This window comes from Myripristis murdjan, chromosome 20 (genome assembly GCF_902150065.1).
Source record: "Myripristis murdjan chromosome 20, fMyrMur1.1, whole genome shotgun sequence".
Classification (NCBI taxonomy): Eukaryota; Metazoa; Chordata; class Actinopteri; order Holocentriformes; family Holocentridae; genus Myripristis; species Myripristis murdjan.
In genome coordinates this window covers 2852564-2870642 of record NC_043999.1, presented here as the reverse complement: position 1 = coordinate 2870642, position 18079 = coordinate 2852564, and the positions used below count along the sequence as shown (strand labels likewise).

General features: G+C 40.6%; 1 protein-coding gene across 1 annotated transcript in view; it reads left to right on the top strand.

Annotated features, from left to right (window-relative positions):
- Positions 1-1269: 1269 nt before the first annotated feature.
- LOC115379183 (NACHT, LRR and PYD domains-containing protein 12-like) overlaps positions 1270-18079 on the top strand; it is an 80118-nt gene continuing 63308 nt past the window's right edge. The window contains exons 1-3 of the mRNA XM_030079902.1: positions 1270-1390; positions 3240-5276; positions 13482-13652. Coding sequence (XP_029935762.1) covers positions 1323-1390; positions 3240-5276; positions 13482-13652 — 2276 coding nt within the window. The 5' untranslated portion in view covers positions 1270-1322. The remainder of the gene's footprint in view (positions 1391-3239; positions 5277-13481; positions 13653-18079) is intronic.

Here is an 18079-nt window from a genome sequence, read left to right as displayed (position 1 = left end):
AGTTACACCATCTATCGTTCACAAACACTGCCAGCCCTCCTCCTTTCCTCTTACCGCTCTCCCTCGTCCTGTCCGCCCGCACCAGTTTGAATCCGTCCAGGTCCGCGGCCGTGTCTGGGGTCAGCTCAGTCAGCCATGTTTCCGTAAACATCATGATGCTGCACTCCCGGTAGTCCCTCTGGTGCCGAGTCAGCGCCGCTAACTCGTCCATCTTATTGGGAAGAGATCTTACATTCCCCATGATGATGGACGGGAGGACAGGTCTGTATCTCCTCCTTCTAGCGCGGCGAGCAGCTCCGGCACGGCTCCCCCGTCTCCTCCTCTTCAATTCCCGGGGAACGTCGGGCCTCTCGTGGGGCAGCACCGCGGTGCCACGGAGGGCCAACAGCTGATCCCTACTGTAAACAATAGGGTCCCGTACGCGGTCTCCAGACACGGACGAAAAAAGTGAAAAAAACAGAAGAAAGACCAGAACAAACATGGCGACTTTGGTCTCCATAGTGCACTGATCAGTTAAATAAACCAATAAATAATTAAATAGAAATAAAAGTTAAGATTAAACTAGAAAAAAAGGAAAAAAACGTTCACGGGAACGGGAGCTGCTGCAACAAGCTGCCACTAGAGCGGCGCCATCTTGAACGTAAATATAACATAATGATACGACCTCGATGAGCTGCAGCATCAAACACCTGATGTGAATTTTGCCGTTAAACTCCTTGTTAGAGAACAGCAACTTGTGCAAAAAGTACTGAAACACTGAACAGCTGGACATGTGCATTCAAAAGTTTACAGAAGGTCACATTAAGTTCACCTGTAAAGGTTATAATGCATTTTAGGCTCATCCTGAAATTTCACCCGAAAGCCGAATATCCCTAACTTTTTGTGAGTAGTGTAAATGAGATCAGTATCAAGAATGACCAAAAAATAAATAAATAAATAAATAAATAAAATGTAAAAAAAAAAAAAAAAAAAAAATCATACATTTGCAAAATAACGTTGGAATCGAAGAAGAAAAAACAACAGAAAAACTTCTAAATATACATTTAATATAAAATAGCAAAAAAATAACTGTGAAGTTTCCACAAAAATATGTTGAAACACACATTATTTATGTGCAGCTGCACTGACCCCGTTTAATTCAGTTAATGCCTGTTGTCCATTAGGAAACTAGAAAATCAACCCATATATCATCCCTTTGGTGTGTGTGTGTGTGTGTGTGTGTGTGTATTTGCACCTCTTAGACTGACTTAAAGCAGAAGATGAGTGACCGGGTGGAGGAAGGGGAGGGCAGAGCAGAGTCTGCAGTGTCCAGCTGTCTGTCCATGAAGAGCGACCGGTCTAAAGAAGAACCTCCAGACTCCAGTGCTGAACCTGGACCTTCAGACACAAAGTAAGACAGCTGTTAGACTGTGAGCCTGATGGAATATGATGACATGAGATTATATAGCAGAGCAAGTAGTGAGGATAGGGCTGCTCAATTAATCGAATTTTAATCGTGATTACGATTTTGGCTCCAGACGATCTCAAAATTCATATAATCGAGGAAAAACGACTATTTTGTCAGCAGTGGCGGTTCTAGACCAATTTTACTGAAGGGGCCTGGCTGGGGCCAAGGGTTTTGTCAGAGGGGCACATTCAACCCGGGGCAAAAAAGACAAAGATTCAAAATTATATCTGATTTTTTTTTTCCATAAAACTAGTGATTACCCATTGTAACCAAATTGAATGGTTCAAAATATCACATTTGAAACACAAATATAAGAGACAGAAACAAAGGAAACATCGTATTTTTCAGTGTAACCTTAGTACAGACAAACTCCTCACTTAGTACAAACTAAGCTGCTTCTAAAATCTTTATCAGGAAGTTTCATCAACATCATCATCACATCTTCATTACACCACTGTCTTCTTATCATCTTCATCAATAAATCATCATCATATTTACACTCTAAAAGCTTATTGTTACCTTGTAACAACAAAATACTGTTCGTGGTAGTCATTTCTTGCTTCTGACTGCCTCTCGTCGGGTGGTTGGTAACTTTTTGAGCTCGCCGTTTTCACCGTAGATCAACAAAATTGACTGCCGTTTCCAGTGGTGCAACGCTCTAAAGCGGCTTTCACAGAGCGCGCGCACGGCGCAACCCTCGGCCGGCGCAGCCGTCCATTGTGTATGTGATCGCGGAGCGCACCAGTCTGCGTTTATATTTAGAAATCTAGATGATTGACATCATGAGATATGCACTACTCTTGCAAAGACAATGCAGTATAGTCATACATTTATTATAAAATTCCATGTGAAGTCACACACACAACAAGTAACAGGTAGGAAAAAAATACAGCCTTCGTTCATGTAACATAATTTATTTAGAAGCATTAGTTCAGCTAATTCATAAATTAAAGAATGTATATGCCTCTTTACATGGTTCATCTGAAGCTGCTTTATTGTCCGCCAGAGAAAAAGTGCGCCAGAACAGAAAACTACTTCCTAACGTCTGTTTCGGTCACGTAGCAACCAGCGCCACATACGTGCACGCCGTGCGTGCATGCGACCTACTCTGCACGCGTGTGCACGCTGCTCTGTGCAGGTCTGCGGTACACAGTGCAGAGCGCGGCCCAAACCGCGCGCTATGGGAAAGCCTCATTACAATTTCTCATCTTGGTTCGGAGGGGGGGCCACAGCGGGGTCCAGACTCAGTGTTACGGGGGCACTGGCCCCTGTTGGCCCCTCCCCAGAACCGCCAGTGTTTGTCAGTTTCCTTTCTGAGACGATATTCAATATTGACCAAAATAATCATGATTATGATTTTTTCCATAATCGAGCAGCCCTAAGTGAGGATATCAAGAAAAGAGACTGCAAAGAGAGAAATGACTGCTCCCTGCTCTGCAATCCAGCTGTTCAACCAAAACACATCTGGGTCTGTGCTGTTTTCCACAAACTATGATGCTGTTTGATGTTTTGCACCAAAACACCTGAGAACATTTTTACTTGCACCTGCACTCACAAGTTCTTCACACACCTGTGTCTGAAGTTTAGATTCACTGTCTTAAGTTTTTTATTCACTGTCAAGATTCACTGATCTGCAAATCCAAATCAGAATCAGTGCAAGACAAACTGCAGGCCTGTATTACAGTATTTTCTCACCTCGAGGTCTTTTATTTAGTCTTTTTTTAATGATTTTAAGATTTGAGTTAAAACATAATGTTGTCTAAACATAAACAAACTGCTTTCATCTCCACAGGGACAGGAAGAGGAGTCGAGGTGATGTGGAGGAGCAGCTGTCCTGCTGTGCTTTGTGTCAGGAGGTCCTGAGGGATCCAGTCTCCACCAGCTGTGGACACTGGTTCTGCAGACAGTGCATCACCTCAGACTGGGACCAGTCTGGTTCATCAGGAGACTCTGCCTGTCCCCAGTGTGGAAAAAGATCCAGAACAAGACCTGGACTGCAGACAACCACTCAAACCAGCCCAGTGGACGGCGGTCTGCAGGAGGTTTTAGACGAGCATAAGATCAGTCTGAGGAGGAGATGTGAATTTGTGACAGAAGGAACTGCTGCAGCAGGAACTGGAACCCCCCTCAACAGGATCTACACTGAGCTCTACATCACACAGGGACGGAGGGAAGAGGTTAATACCCAACATGAGGTGTGGCAGCTGGAGATAACATCCAATATGGAGACCCTCCATGACACTCCAATCAAGTGCCAGGACATCTTTAAACCCTTACCTGGCCAAGACACACACATCAGAGTAGTTGTGACGCAGGGCGTTGCTGGCATTGGAAAAACCTTCTCAGTGCAGAAGTTCACTCTGGACTGGGCAGAGGGCTTGGAAAACCAACATGTCAGTCTTGTGGTTCTGCTTTCGTTCCGAGAGCTGAACTTGATCAAAGATGAGCGCTACAGTCTTCTCCAGCTGCTCCGTGTTTTCCATCCAACATTACAGACGGTCACAGCAGAGAAGCTCGCCGTCTGTCAAGTTGTGTTCATCTTTGACGGCCTGGATGAAAGCAGGTTTTTATTGGATTTCCAGAACAATGAGGTCGTGTCTGATGTCACACAGACATCATCAGTAGACGTGCTGTTGACAAACCTCATCAAGGGGAATCTGCTTCCCTCGGCTCTCGTCTGGATAACTTCCAGACCTGCGGCGGCCAATCAGATCCCTCCTACATGTGTCGACAGGGTAACAGAAGTCCGAGGGTTCACTGACCCCCAGAAGGAGGAGTACTTCAGGAGGAGATCCAGTGATGAGAAGCTGTCCAGCAGAATCATCTCACACATCAAGGCGTCCAGGAGCCTCCACATCATGTGCCACATCCCAGTCTTCTGCTGGATCACTGCTACAGTTCTGGAGCACATGTTGACTACAGACCAGAGAGGAGAGCTGCCCAAGAGCCTGACTGACATGTACTCACACTTCCTGCTGGTTCAGACACAGAGGAAGAAGCACAAGTACGATGAGAGACATGACATGAGCCAGCAGGAGCTGATGGAGACTGACAGGGAAGTTCTTCTGAAGCTGGGCAGGCTGGCATTTGAACATCTGGAGAAAGGCAACCTGATGTTCTACCAAGAAGACCTGGAGGAGTGTGGTCTTGATGTCACAGAGGTCTCGGTGTACTCAGGAGTGTGCACAGAGATCTTCAAAACCGAGTGTGTGCTCTTCCAGAGAAAAGTCTACTGCTTTGTTCATCTGAGCATTCAGGAGTTTCTCGCTGCAGTCTACATCTTCCACTGCTACACCAACAGAGACACAGAGGTACTGGCCAGAGTCATGAGAACACACAAGAATAAACGTGTTTACAATGAGCTATCGTTGTATATCTTCCTGTGGATAGTCATGTCTGAAGCCCTGAAAAGTAAAAATGGCCACCTGGACCTCTTTGTCCGTTTCCTTCATGGCCTCTCACTGGAGTCCAACCAGAGGCTCTTAGGAGGCCTGCTGGGTCAGACAGAGAGCAGACCAGAAGACATCCAGAGAGCCATCAACAACCTCAAGCAGATGAACACCTACAGTGTCTCACCTGACAGAAGCATCAACATCTTCCACTGTTTGATGGAGATGAACGACCTCTCAGTACATCAGGACATCCAAGAGTTCCTGAAGTCAGGGAACAGATCAAAGAAGGAACTCTCTGGTATTGACTGCTCAGCTCTGGCCTACATGCTGCAGATGTCAGAGGAGGTTCTGGATGTGTTGGACCTGCAGACGTACAACACATCAGATGAGGGACGACGGAGACTGATCCCAGCTGTAAGGAACTGCAGGAAGGCTCGGTTAGTCCTGATGTGAAATCAACATTATACAGTGTAGAGCTGCTTCCATACCTGACACCGTCAGAAATATGATAAAGATATGTAGTTCTCTAAATATTCAGGATAAAGGATTGATTCTGAGAGAAAAAATATACTTAAGGCAGTCCAGAGTAAAAAGAAGGCAACATGATGGTGATGCCCATAGCAGCTCACCCCTACAATACTTCAAAATCAGAACCAAGTTTTTGCTGTGTAATTGAACTTGAGCATCAGGTTTTTACTAAGGTTTAACATTTTTCCCAAAAATTTGTTATTTTAAATCCCGGAAAGTTTTTCTTCTTTTCCCGGGATTCCCGGGAAATAAGTGTTTTTTTAATTTTTTTTTTTTATTGCCATATCTTTTATCGAGGCCTATAGCTGATAATGAAGCTAAGCCCAGGTCATTGTCAGACATTAATCTAGGCAATTATCTGTTTACAGATGCCAGTCTAACCTTTTTATAGGCTAAATATAGTAGGCTATTTTATTTTTATGATCGTTACAATAACAGAATTATGACATCCATTCCAGACATTAAAGCTGCCCGTTACATGCATCTGTGTGCCGTGAAGGCTATCGGAAGTGGCATGTGAATTATTGAGGCTATGTGACTTTTCTAGGGAAGCAACTTTTACACATTAGCAACTTTTACACAACCAATATTTTATATAGCTTGATTATATAATTAACGAACTAAATTCCTCATTAGACCATTTCTTGAGACGATTCAGTAGGCCTATAGGCTAGCGGTGGGATGTGTACACGTGTAAACGTACACGGTTAGCCAATCATAAACGTTTAGAAAAAACACTAACCACGTACACGTTTTTTCATCACACGACTTTAAGTTCACTCACGAGCGAGATGGCATCCACCAAAAATAGAAGCACTGTTCGGCAGTTGTTTGAAAGAAACATAAGTGGTAACACTGTCAGGTGTACAGTGTGTCACACTGAATTAGCCTTTAAGGGTAGCAGCACAGGCTCCACACCCGAACAGCCTGGGGACAGAGCCCAGCGTCAGTGCAGGTGTGAGTGGAGGACGACAACAACAAGCCAGCATGAAGGATTTCATATCCAGAAAATGTGACAAGTCACGAAGCGAAGCAATTAACAACTTAATTGTGGAAATGGTCGCCCTCGACATGCAGCCTGTGTCGATTGCTGAGGACAATGGATTTTACGTGTACACGCAACTATACAGCGCGGGTACACGTTTTGAATTTTTTGTACACGTTCCCACCCCTACTACAGGCCTAGGCTATGTGACTGAGTGTGGCAGCAAACGTGGATGATCACTCGAGATTCACATTTTTTATTATTATTGTTGTAGAACCGACATTTCTCTTGCTAAGAAGCTAGCTTCCTTCCTGTGGCTGTAATGTGAGCAAACTAACAATGTCCCTCATCAGTGCTGAGTCTCCTCAGCAGCTCTGTCTCATCACCATGCTGATGAGACAGAGCTGGCACAGGGCCAGCGGCTGGACTTTCTCACACTGCTTGAAGTGCTCAGCGCCCTCTAGTACAGTGTTTCCAAAACTGGAAGCTCACACCCACATATAGTCTCTACTAATTTTTGCTGTCCTTGGACACTTGGACATCTTCGCGGGGTGCTGAGACTCCAAATGTCTCCTCAAGCCACTGGTTGATCCCCCTGAACGCCTCATCACCCTCTCACACAACCTGCACTCAGCAGTTTCATTGTCTACTCTGTGAAAATATTTGCAACCTCATATAATATGAGGTTGCTGCTGCTCGCAAAATGTGCGTCATTACCGTAAATATTAGAATAGAGGTGCAAAACATTTTTTCCCGTTTCCTGTCATTACATTTCCAGAGAAATGTAATGGTAGTCTGACTACCAGTCTGGTCTAGTGAACAATGATGTTACTGCTCAGGCAACAAGGGAAAAATAGAAGGTGGGTTTTTGCTATACGCACATCGCCATGGGTGCTGGGCTAATAAAAAGTAACAATGGAAAAGACGTAGAGCCCGCACGCCAGTACTCCATATTAGACCTTTATTATTAAAACAACGTTTCGATCAGCATGTGATTTTTATCAAGTTCAAGTCAGCAATGTGTTCTGGTGGCCTCCTATATGGGTTGATTCTCTCCACCAGGCACCCCGATGGGGAGCAAAATGAGCCCCCAATTCAGTTCACTTTATGTGGCACTTTTTGAAAAAGAATATGTAAACAACCCTGATAATCCATTCTTCCAACACATTAAAGTGTGGAAACAGTATGTGGATGATATATTTATGGTATGGAAGGGATCTGTAGATGCCCTAAATGAGTTCTATGCTTACCTTAACAGATGTCATGAGCATCTAAAGTTCACCATAAACCATGATCCCGGAGAGATCAGTTTTCTTGATACTCCCATAAAAAGAGAAGGCAGTGGTTTTGTGACTGACCTGTACAGGAAAGAGACAGACACATGCTCGTACTTACACGGTGACTCTTTTCATCCCACACACCTGAAAAAAAGTCTACCCATTAGCCAATACAGTAGAATCCGGAGGATATGCAGCAAAGCGACAGACTATGAAAAACAAGCTGAAGAATTAGACAATAGATTCACACAAAAGGGATACCCACAAGAGTGGATCAGGGCGGCCATAGAAACGTTTAGTACTCGTACACAGGAAGAATGTCTCACCTCTAACCAACAGAGAGCTCCCATGGACAAAAACACATGTTGCTTCCTACAGTACTCACCCCTAGGGAAAGAGTTTGAGAATATTTTGAAGCAGCACTGGCATATAGTCAGCACAAACCCACAGCTATCTAAGGTGTTTACCCCCCCCCCCAAAAGATAGTCTACAAACGCCCTCCCAACCTCAGGCAGGTGTTGGTGAAATCTGGCCTTCCACCCATAAGGAAAGGGACTTTTCTAGACAGACTTCCAGAAGGAAATTTTAGATGTGGATCATGTAGGCAGTGCAACTACACGACAAAATGCACGTCTTACAAACACCCGCACACAGGAAAGTTGATGAAAATTAAAGGCATGATAACATGTAATCAAAAAAATTGTATTTATCTAATTACCTGTTCTTGTCGCAATCTGGTTTATGTAGGTAAACCAGATTGGTAAGCCAGATTTGCAGAAGCAAACCACAGTGTAGCTGCTATGAGGTACATAGGCATAGCAAATGTAAAAGTCCCTAGGAGAGGAGACAACCTCCTACTGAGACGAGAAAGCTACTACATACACACACTTCAAACACTGCACCCATTAGGCCTTCACCAAGAAAATGAGATCAGGCATTTTCTGGAATATATCCTGCACATTCTTGTGGATACGATACGATACGATGATCATGCTCTAAATGTACTATGTAATGTATTATATGCTTCTGTTAATGTTTTCAGTGTTTTTCAGTGTAGGCTGTTTAATGGCTCCGCCCACCACCCAATGCAGGCAACCTAATTATGGCAATGGCCTGCACCTGGTGGAGAGAATCAACCCATATAGGAGGCCACCAGAACACATTAGTCAGGTTTCCATCCAAATAAATCAAAATTTTTGAGCGAATTTTGCCAAAATGCGCAAAAGAAAATGCAAATTTATGCCTGTTTCCATTAGTTTTGTTTTGCGATTATTGAGAGAAGAGTGCGCCATGAGATGACGTCATAAGATAGCGTCTGTGTGTCCACTGAACAACAACAAACAGTCAGCTGACACTCAACAGCTGATCATGGACAGATTCCTGTTGAACTTGTCGGCTCTTGGGAGAAGTCTGCTTACTATTTTGGCAGCGCTAACTTCGTATCCAACCATCCTAAATAAGAGAAGACATAGAAGAATGTTAATGTTAAGAGTGTAGACTGCAGCGTAGAAGTGTGACGTGGTATCCGGTCCAGTCATCGTTTCTTCGCAAAACCTGTTTCCACAGCAGGAAGTCGCATTTTCTTTATACGCTGAGAAATCCACCCCCTCCAACCGTAAAAACTTTTTTGCGAATTTTCGGCTGTTTTTCAAATTTCTGGCATTTCCATCCAAGTTTTTTTTTTTTTTTTTTTTTTTTTTTGCAATTTTTGGAAATGCGAATAAAAATAGGTGGAAGGAAACATGGTTAGTGTTGACTTGAACTTGATAAAGATCACACTCTAATCGAAACGTTGTATTAATAATAAAGGTCTAATACGGAGTACAGGTGTGCAGGCTCTAAGTCTTTTCCAGCAAGGGAAAAATAAACATGACTTATAACAAATAATCTGGAATGAACTACTCACTCAGACGCACTGAGGAACAAAGAACAAAGAGATCCTCCTCACCTGAAGAGCAAAGAGTGAAGGAGCTCAGGAGACTTAATACACCTGTGTGAACCCAAGTCTTCAATTAACACACCTGTGGCTGAGAAACACCCGAGCTGATAAACAGTCATTAGTAATATGGATATGATGAGCGAGGACGTCTAATAAGTTGAGAAAAGTGCATCCCTTTACTGTAATGCAGCCTTTAAAAGCAGGAGAGGACAACACTGATGCCATAAGATATTACCATATCCCAAATCCCACATGATATCTGATCTCATATCACAGTATCCATATTATATCAATATATTGATAGGCCCACCTCTACTGCCGTGACCTGGTCAGTCTTTTTATTTATTCATTCATTTTTTTACATGTTATTTTTATTTTGGAAAAGCATTCCTTATACATTGTCTCTCCTGGTATTAAACACTCTAATATTCGGCTCACACAACATCAGCGTCAAATTTTTCAAGTCATAACTTTTCAAGTCTTGCTCTTCCACACATTTCATTTTATGGCCCAACAAACTATTTACATTTGAACCTGGAAGCTTTCCACTCCTAGTTTGAAGAGGGTTGTAGTGGACAGAAAAATAAATCAGTAACTACATTAATAAATAATAAAGGGAAAACCATAACATATGTCAGTACACATATATACACTTACATACATACATGTGTAGTGATTACAATAGCCTCTTATTAGTGCTATAATTAAGGCTTCACTAGCTCATTCAATGCGAACAGGTTAGGGTTAGCCCTAACCCTAACCCTAACCCTAACCCTAACCCTAACCCTAAGTGCCCAGAATGACCAGGACAGGAGGCTGACAACTTATAAAAAATATAAATTTATTACAAAAATAGAATCAATATGATAAGACAAAGACAATGTGGGCTGGTAGCTACCCAGTAGCAAATGTGCGAAAATTCAATTCGTCAAGCAAAACACCCATATTCATAAGAATGGAAAAAAACAAACTCTACGAGAGAGCATATAGGATCCACTAACACATTTAAGACCAGTACACTCCACAAGGAGGATAATAGATATCACTACACACAATGAGAGCACACACAATGTTGCCAAAAACACACTATGAGCACACAAACCAAGAGGTCACTAAATGGTAGGCCTAAAACTCCCCCCCAGACCAGTTACCACTCCTGAATTTAGCAGTATGCTCAATATCACACCAAGCCCACTTTAAATAAATATCGAAAAGAAAGAAATTAAAAGAAAACAAAAGCAAATATCAAAAAAACAACAAAACACAGGCCAACAATTAAAATTCGGGTTGGGAAGAAAAGGAAAAGAAAACAGTGACAGACACTGCACCCATTAACAGTCCTATATAAAAACACAAGCATGAGGGTTATACTGTGTTTAGCATATTTCCTTTAAAAAAATACAGTAACTAAAATACTTAAATATGCTGTACCTTTGGTTATTTTTAACTAGCACCCAGACCAGCTGTTTGTTGTTACGTTGTTTTAACTAGCCCCCAGACCATGTGGCAGTGTCTGCTACTGAAACAAAAGAAAATACAAAATACATTTAAACAGGTACATTCCGTACATATTATAAAATACCACTGGATAAACAAAGTCACCGAATGCACCATACCTGCAGGTATTTTTAACTAGCACCCAGACCAGCAGTTTGTTGCGGCGTCGTGTTAGCTAGCACCCAGGGCCTGTCACAGTAAATGAAATCGCAGCTGTCGTATGCAGATGCCTGGGGGGTGCACGCGGACAATGGAGTCCCGTCTTCTCTATCTGACCGCGCTTCTATGTCTGCGCATACCAGTGGAAGGGAGCACGCTGCTTCCGCTATACTGTTATAGACTACCTTGGATCTTTTTTTTTTTTTTTTTTTTTTTTTTTTTTTTATTTCACAAGATCATGTACAAACAACGTGGCTTACATTTTTTTTTTTTTTTAAACATTCCAAAAAACAGGTGCATAAGAATGCAAAAGAGGGACTCAATTGAGAAGATAAAACATACATATACATACATAATAAAATAAAATAAAATAAAACATTAGCTAGGGTTTTCTTTGTAGATCATATTTTTCCAATAAACTGAAAAGTCTCAGTGCATTTTTACCTTTCATTATGTTAAGGGCTTTAGTGTAAGAAAGAAACTCATTATGAAATGTATTAAACCTCGGTTTTACTTTCACATATTTACATTTGTGTATGTAAAATTTTCCAAGGAGTAGTATATTATTTACCAGAAAGTCCGATTCCTTATTGTCCATAATAAGTCCATAGATAATGTCCTTTTGAGAAAAGGGTTCCAGTCGAATCTTTGTGTGCAACCAGTCATGTATATCAGTCCAGAGTGCATTCGAAAACATACAATAGAAAAATAAATGATCAGATGTTTCAGTATCATCACAAAATACACATTTATTTGTGTCAAATCCAAATCTCTGTTGTAATAATACTCCAGATGGGTACACACCATTTAAAGTTTTAAAATGTAATTCTTTGGCTTTTGGATTTATGGGGAATTTTAAGAATTTGGAACGTAAAGAATATATAGCATCTTTGGGAAAGATTTGCTTGACTACCTTGGATCTGAAAATTACATTGTTTCTCTGACTGATTAGCGTCCCACCTGTTATGCTTCACACTTCCGTGTTTGCTCACACCGGTAGAGCGAGAATGAGAGAGAGAGAGAGCGCGAGACAGAGAGAGAGAGCACTGCTTCCGCTACACCTGTATACGATCCCCTGGGTCCTAAAACCATCCCCGTTACATGAAAAACCATCCCGTTACACATGTGTAGTTTTTTTTTTTTTTTTTTTTTTTTTTTAATTTTGTAGTCTGGATATTTTTGCCCATGGACCCCAGGAAGAATAGTTGCTGCCTTGTCACCAACTAATGGGGATCCAAATAAACAAATAAAATAAATAAACATACTTACATTCCTTATGCACACTTGTACATAGATACACAAATATACATCCAACACTCATTTGTCCATACAAACACACTGTGGAATCAATGAAAATCTGATCGTATTGGTTTCATGTATTCAGTCCACTTGGTCCATATCAGCTAGAATTTTTCTTTTTGGATCCTGAGGGAAAATGACAGCCGTTCCATAATCTATATTTCATGTACTATTTCTATCCATTCATCAGTGACTGGTGGGTCTGGTTTTAGCCATCTCCTTGTGACCGCCTTTTTACTTGCTGCCAAAAGTATTTGAGCCAGTTTCTTGTCCTTTTTGCTCCATCTTTCAAATGGGATATCACCCATGTCGATAGCATCACATCTAATAGGAATGGTGCTTCCAGATACATTATTTAGATGCTTATGTATTTCTTGCCAATAAGGGACATGAGCCTGGCAATTCCAGAAGATATGGAAGTGATTGACATCATTTATCTCCTCCAGCAACTCCCACCATCTCCAAAAGGCCTTTTTTGCGAGGGAGTCCTAAAAAATGGTGCAATATTTTTGCAGCAGAGCTCTGGCCATGCAGTCCAACTGGTTGAATTCCACTGCACTTCACATATTCTCTGCCAACTCTCATCCCGAATTTGAAAATGAGCCTCCTTCTCCCATTTCTTTGTTACATAAAGCGTATTTTTAGAGCGACACTGGAGAATATTATAATTGGAGATCATTGTCTGTTTATTTGTGTTTTTCATATTTTGATGTCTTTTCATTTCAGGCGTTATCTTTATCTTTTCATTTACTCTGATGGTTTTGTAAAGCACTTTGGAACTTTCCTTTAAAGGTGTAACATAAATATGAATTAGTATTATCAGTATTATTATTAATATCATTGTTAGAATAAGTATTTCATTGGTTTGTCCTGCCTTTTTGAATATTTAGAAAAATCTCTGACTGATAAATATCCAAAACACTGGAAATTATAGCTACATATTTTATTCTTTATTCAGATTGAGTGGCTGCAGGTTGTCAGAGAGCAGCTGTGCTTCTCTGGCCTCGGCTCTGAAGTCCAACCCCCATCTGACAGAGCTGGACCTGAGTGAGAACAAGCTGCAGGATTCAGGAGTGGAGCTGCTGTCTGCTGGACTGGAGAGTCCAAACTGCAGCCTGAAGACTCTGAGGTCAGACTGCACTTTTTAATTAATTAATTCATTCATTCATTCATTCATTCATTCATTTATTTATTTATTTATTTATTTTGAACATGTTGTATAAAGGACAACAGACAATGCAACAACATGGCAACAGAAGAAAAGTACAAAAAGAGATCAATAAATTCAATGCCATTTCCTAGATGGCCAGCACATGTTCAAAAGGGAGTAGGAAGAAGTTAAAAACTTATACGATCCTACCCCTTGAGTTCCTACATATTACATATATATTGTATCATACTCTAGTAATTATCATCAATATTATATTATTAAGCTATGAACATGTAGAAAAATATAAAATCTGTGTAATTAACATCAATATTGTATTATTAATATATCAAAATACAGAGAAATATAAAGTCTAATATTATCTAATCATGCACATACACACACATATATACACATATATACATACGCACTATATATCATACTTATATACACACATACACACATATTCACACATACACACCTAGTTCAAAAGTGGAGTCCCAATCTTAGATTGTATACAACACGCATTTATACACATTTATTTTCACTCATCCATGTTCCTGTATCTGGTGAAAATGTTCTCCTTATATTTCCTCTTAAACTGAGTTATGCTTTTGCTTTGTTTTAGCCCTTCACTTGAGCTGTTCCACAATTTTACAACATTAATTATGTGTGAACATGTAATATTCTGTTAGCTGAACAGGAGTTTTACAGGCTTACATCTCAAATTGTTGTCAAACTGTATTTTCACACAATCCTTGTGTGTTGAAATGAAAAACTTTGAACTTGAGTGATGATTTTGTACATTATTTAACATACAGGGGTCCAAATGGCCTCTGTCTGTAGGAATCTGATATTTATTGTGGTAATTCCACAGAACGTATAGAGGACACCATCATCCACGTCTTGGTCCAACTATGGATTCACAAAGGATTCCAATATTTTCTTTGATGAATCATCAGGGACAAACATCCCATGTGGGCATATCAGTGCATTCTGGTATCTTTCACAGATTAGGCATGATGGGATGGAGTTGATATGTCCAACTTTTCCCATCCTGATCACATTCCCTCATGGTAACTGTTGTCTTGTAACTGTTGATTGATTGATTATGATTTTGATCATCTTCACACACTTTTTCACAGCTCACCTACTTCCCATGCAAAACTTTGTTTAAACTCTGCAGGCTGACAGACGACCACGCCAAATGAACATTTTGTATATTTCAGGATATTTTCTGTCTCTAGTCCCTCAGACTGAGCCATATGAACACAGTGGACTGTCACCATGTTTTTGACTGAATACCGTGATATCCATATTGTGAGGATATTGTTAGGATGACTGGTTGGTGCTTTCATCAAAGTGTAAATGAGTGCTAAACAGTCATTAGTAATATGGATATGATGAGCGAGCAGGCTGAGGCCAATAACAGAGCAGCGAGGACGTCTAATAAGTTGAGAAAAGTGCATCCCTTTACTGTAATAGAGCCTTTAAAAGCAGGAGAGGACAACACTGATGCCATAAGATATTACCATATCCCAAATCCCACATGATATCTGATCTCATATCACAGTATCCATATGATATCAATATATTGATGGGCTCACCTCTACTGCCATCACCTGGTCAGTCTTTTTATTTATTCATTTATTTTTTAAAAGTTATTTTTATTTTGGAAAAGCATTCCTTATACATTGTCTCTCCTACGGTGGCCGAGAACCGTCAAACGCGCTGCAACAGCCAAATGCGTCTCAGTTACAGAAACCAGCTTCAAGTACAGAAACGATCCAAATTCACAAACTCAAACACAAGTCTAAACGAGGTGCAAAAAGAGGAACGTGGTGCAAATGAAAAAAAGGTGCTGCAAAAAACAAAGACCACTTCGTCATCATCAAACGCGCTGCAAATACAGAAACGATCAAAGCACAAAACGATTCAAACCAAGAAACCATCTTCAAAAGAAAAACGCTTCATAACTCCAAACCTGCAGGGGGCGCTCTCAGCATAACAGCCCAATGGAGAGACACACGGGATGGAGAGCGAGATAGAACAGCTGACTGAAACAATCTAGAATAGAATAGAATAGAATGCCTTTATTGTCACTATACACATGTACAATGAGATTAAGAGCAGCTCCTTTTTAGTGCAAACATGTAATAATAAAGAAAATAATAATAATAATAATAATAATAATAATAATAATAATACATAAAAAAGATAAATTACAATATAGATAAAAATAAGTAAAAATAAGTTATATATACAGCAAGTAGTTCTATATACAGTAAGGATTTAGTGGTGATATTGCACATTTTAATAGTGTTCACAGTAGGTGATAGTGCTCACAGTAGGTGGTTGTGAGGTAGTCTGGGGGGATTGGGGAGGGTTGGGCTGTGATGTCAGTGCATGTGTGAGTTCAGAGTGGTGATGGCTTTTGGGAAGAAACTGTTCTTGAGTCTATTTGTTTTGGTTCTGATGCACCTGTAGCGCCTCCCTGAGGGCAGCAGGTCAAACAGGTCAGAACCAGGGTAGGAGTTGTCGTTGATGATATTTTTTGCTCTACTGAGGCAGTGGGAGGTGTAAATGTCCATCAGGGACGGGAGAGGACAGCCGATGATCTTCTGGGCTGCCTTTACCACTCTCTGGAGCCTCTCCCTGTCTGCCATGCAAATGTGCAGCCTTGTAACGTCTGGTGTAAAATATGATAAAATAAACGTCACGTAATGTGCAGCGTTGTACAGTGATATAAACATATATAAATATAACTGAACAAAAGTCACATTACCGTTCCCGCTGTATGCTGTTTCAGTCAGCTGTTCTATCTCGCTCTCCATCCCGTGTGTCTCTCCATTGAGCTGTTACGCTGAGAGCGCCCCCTGCAGGTTTGGAGTTATGAAGCGTTTTTCTTTTGAAGATGGTTTCTTGGTTTGAATCGTTTTGTGCTTTGATCATTTCTGTATTTGCAGCGCATTTGATGATGACGAAGTTGTCTTTGTTTTTTGCAGCACCTTTTTTTCATTTGCACCACGTTCCTCTTTTTGCACCTCGTTTAGACTTGTGTTTGAGTTTGTGAATTTGGATCGTTTCTGTACTTGAAGCTGGTTTCTGTAACTGAGACGCATTTGGCTGTTGCAGCGCGTTTGGCGGTTCTCGGCCACCGTACTCTCCTGGTATTAAACACTCTAATATTCGGCTCACACAACATCAGCATCGAATTTTTCAAGTCATAACTTTTCAAGTCCTGCTTTTCCAGACATTTCCTTTCATGGCCCAACAAACTATTTACATTTGAACCTGGAAGCTTTCCACTGCTAGTTTGAAGAGAGTTGTAGGGGACAGAAAAATAAATCAATAACTACATAAATAAATAAAAAAGGGAAAAACATAACATGTGTATCAGTACACATATATACACATACATACATACTTTTTTTTTTTTTTTTTTTTTTTGATGTATTGAAATGCATTTTCTATTTTAAAATTTTTTGTAGTCTGGACATTTTTGCCCATGGACCCCAGGAAGAGTAGTTGCTGCCTTGTCACCAACTAATGGGGATCCAAATAAACAAATAAAATAAATAAACATACATTCATGACATGTGTACACCTGTACATAGGTACACAAATATACATCCAACACTCATTTGTCCGTACAAACACACTGTGGAATCAATGAAAATCTGATCTTATTGGTTTAATGTATTCAGTCCACTTGGTCCATATCAGCTAGAATTTTTCTTTTTGGATCCTGAGAGAAAATGACAGCCGTTCCATAATCTATATTTCATGTACTATTTCTATCCATTCATCAGTGACTGGTGGGTCTGGTTTTAGCCATCTCCTTGTGACTGCCTTTTTACTTGCTGCCAAAAGTATTTGAACCAGTTTCTTGTCCTTTTTGCTCCATCTTTCAAATGGGATATCACCCATGTAGATAGCATGACATCTAAAAGGAATGGTACTTCCAGATACATTATTTAGATGCTGATGTATTTCTTGCCAATATGCGACATGAGCCTAACAATTCCAGAAGATATGGAAGTGACTGTCATCATTTATCTCCTCCAGCAACTACCACCATCTCCAAAAGGCCTTTTTTGTGAGGGAGTCCTAAAAAATGGTGCAATATTTTTGCAGCAGAGCTCTGGCCATGCAGTCCAACTGGTTGAATTCCACTGCACTTCACATATTCTCTGCCAACTCTCGTCCCAAATTTGAAAATGAGCCTCCTTCTCCCATTTCTTTGTTACATAAAGCGTATTTTCAGAGCGACACTGGAGAATATTAAAATCGGAGATCATTGTCTGTTTATTTGTGTTTTTCATATTTTGATGTCTTTTCATTTCAGGTATTATCTTTATCTTTTCATTTACTCTGATGGTTTTGTAAAGCGCTTTGGAACTTTCCTT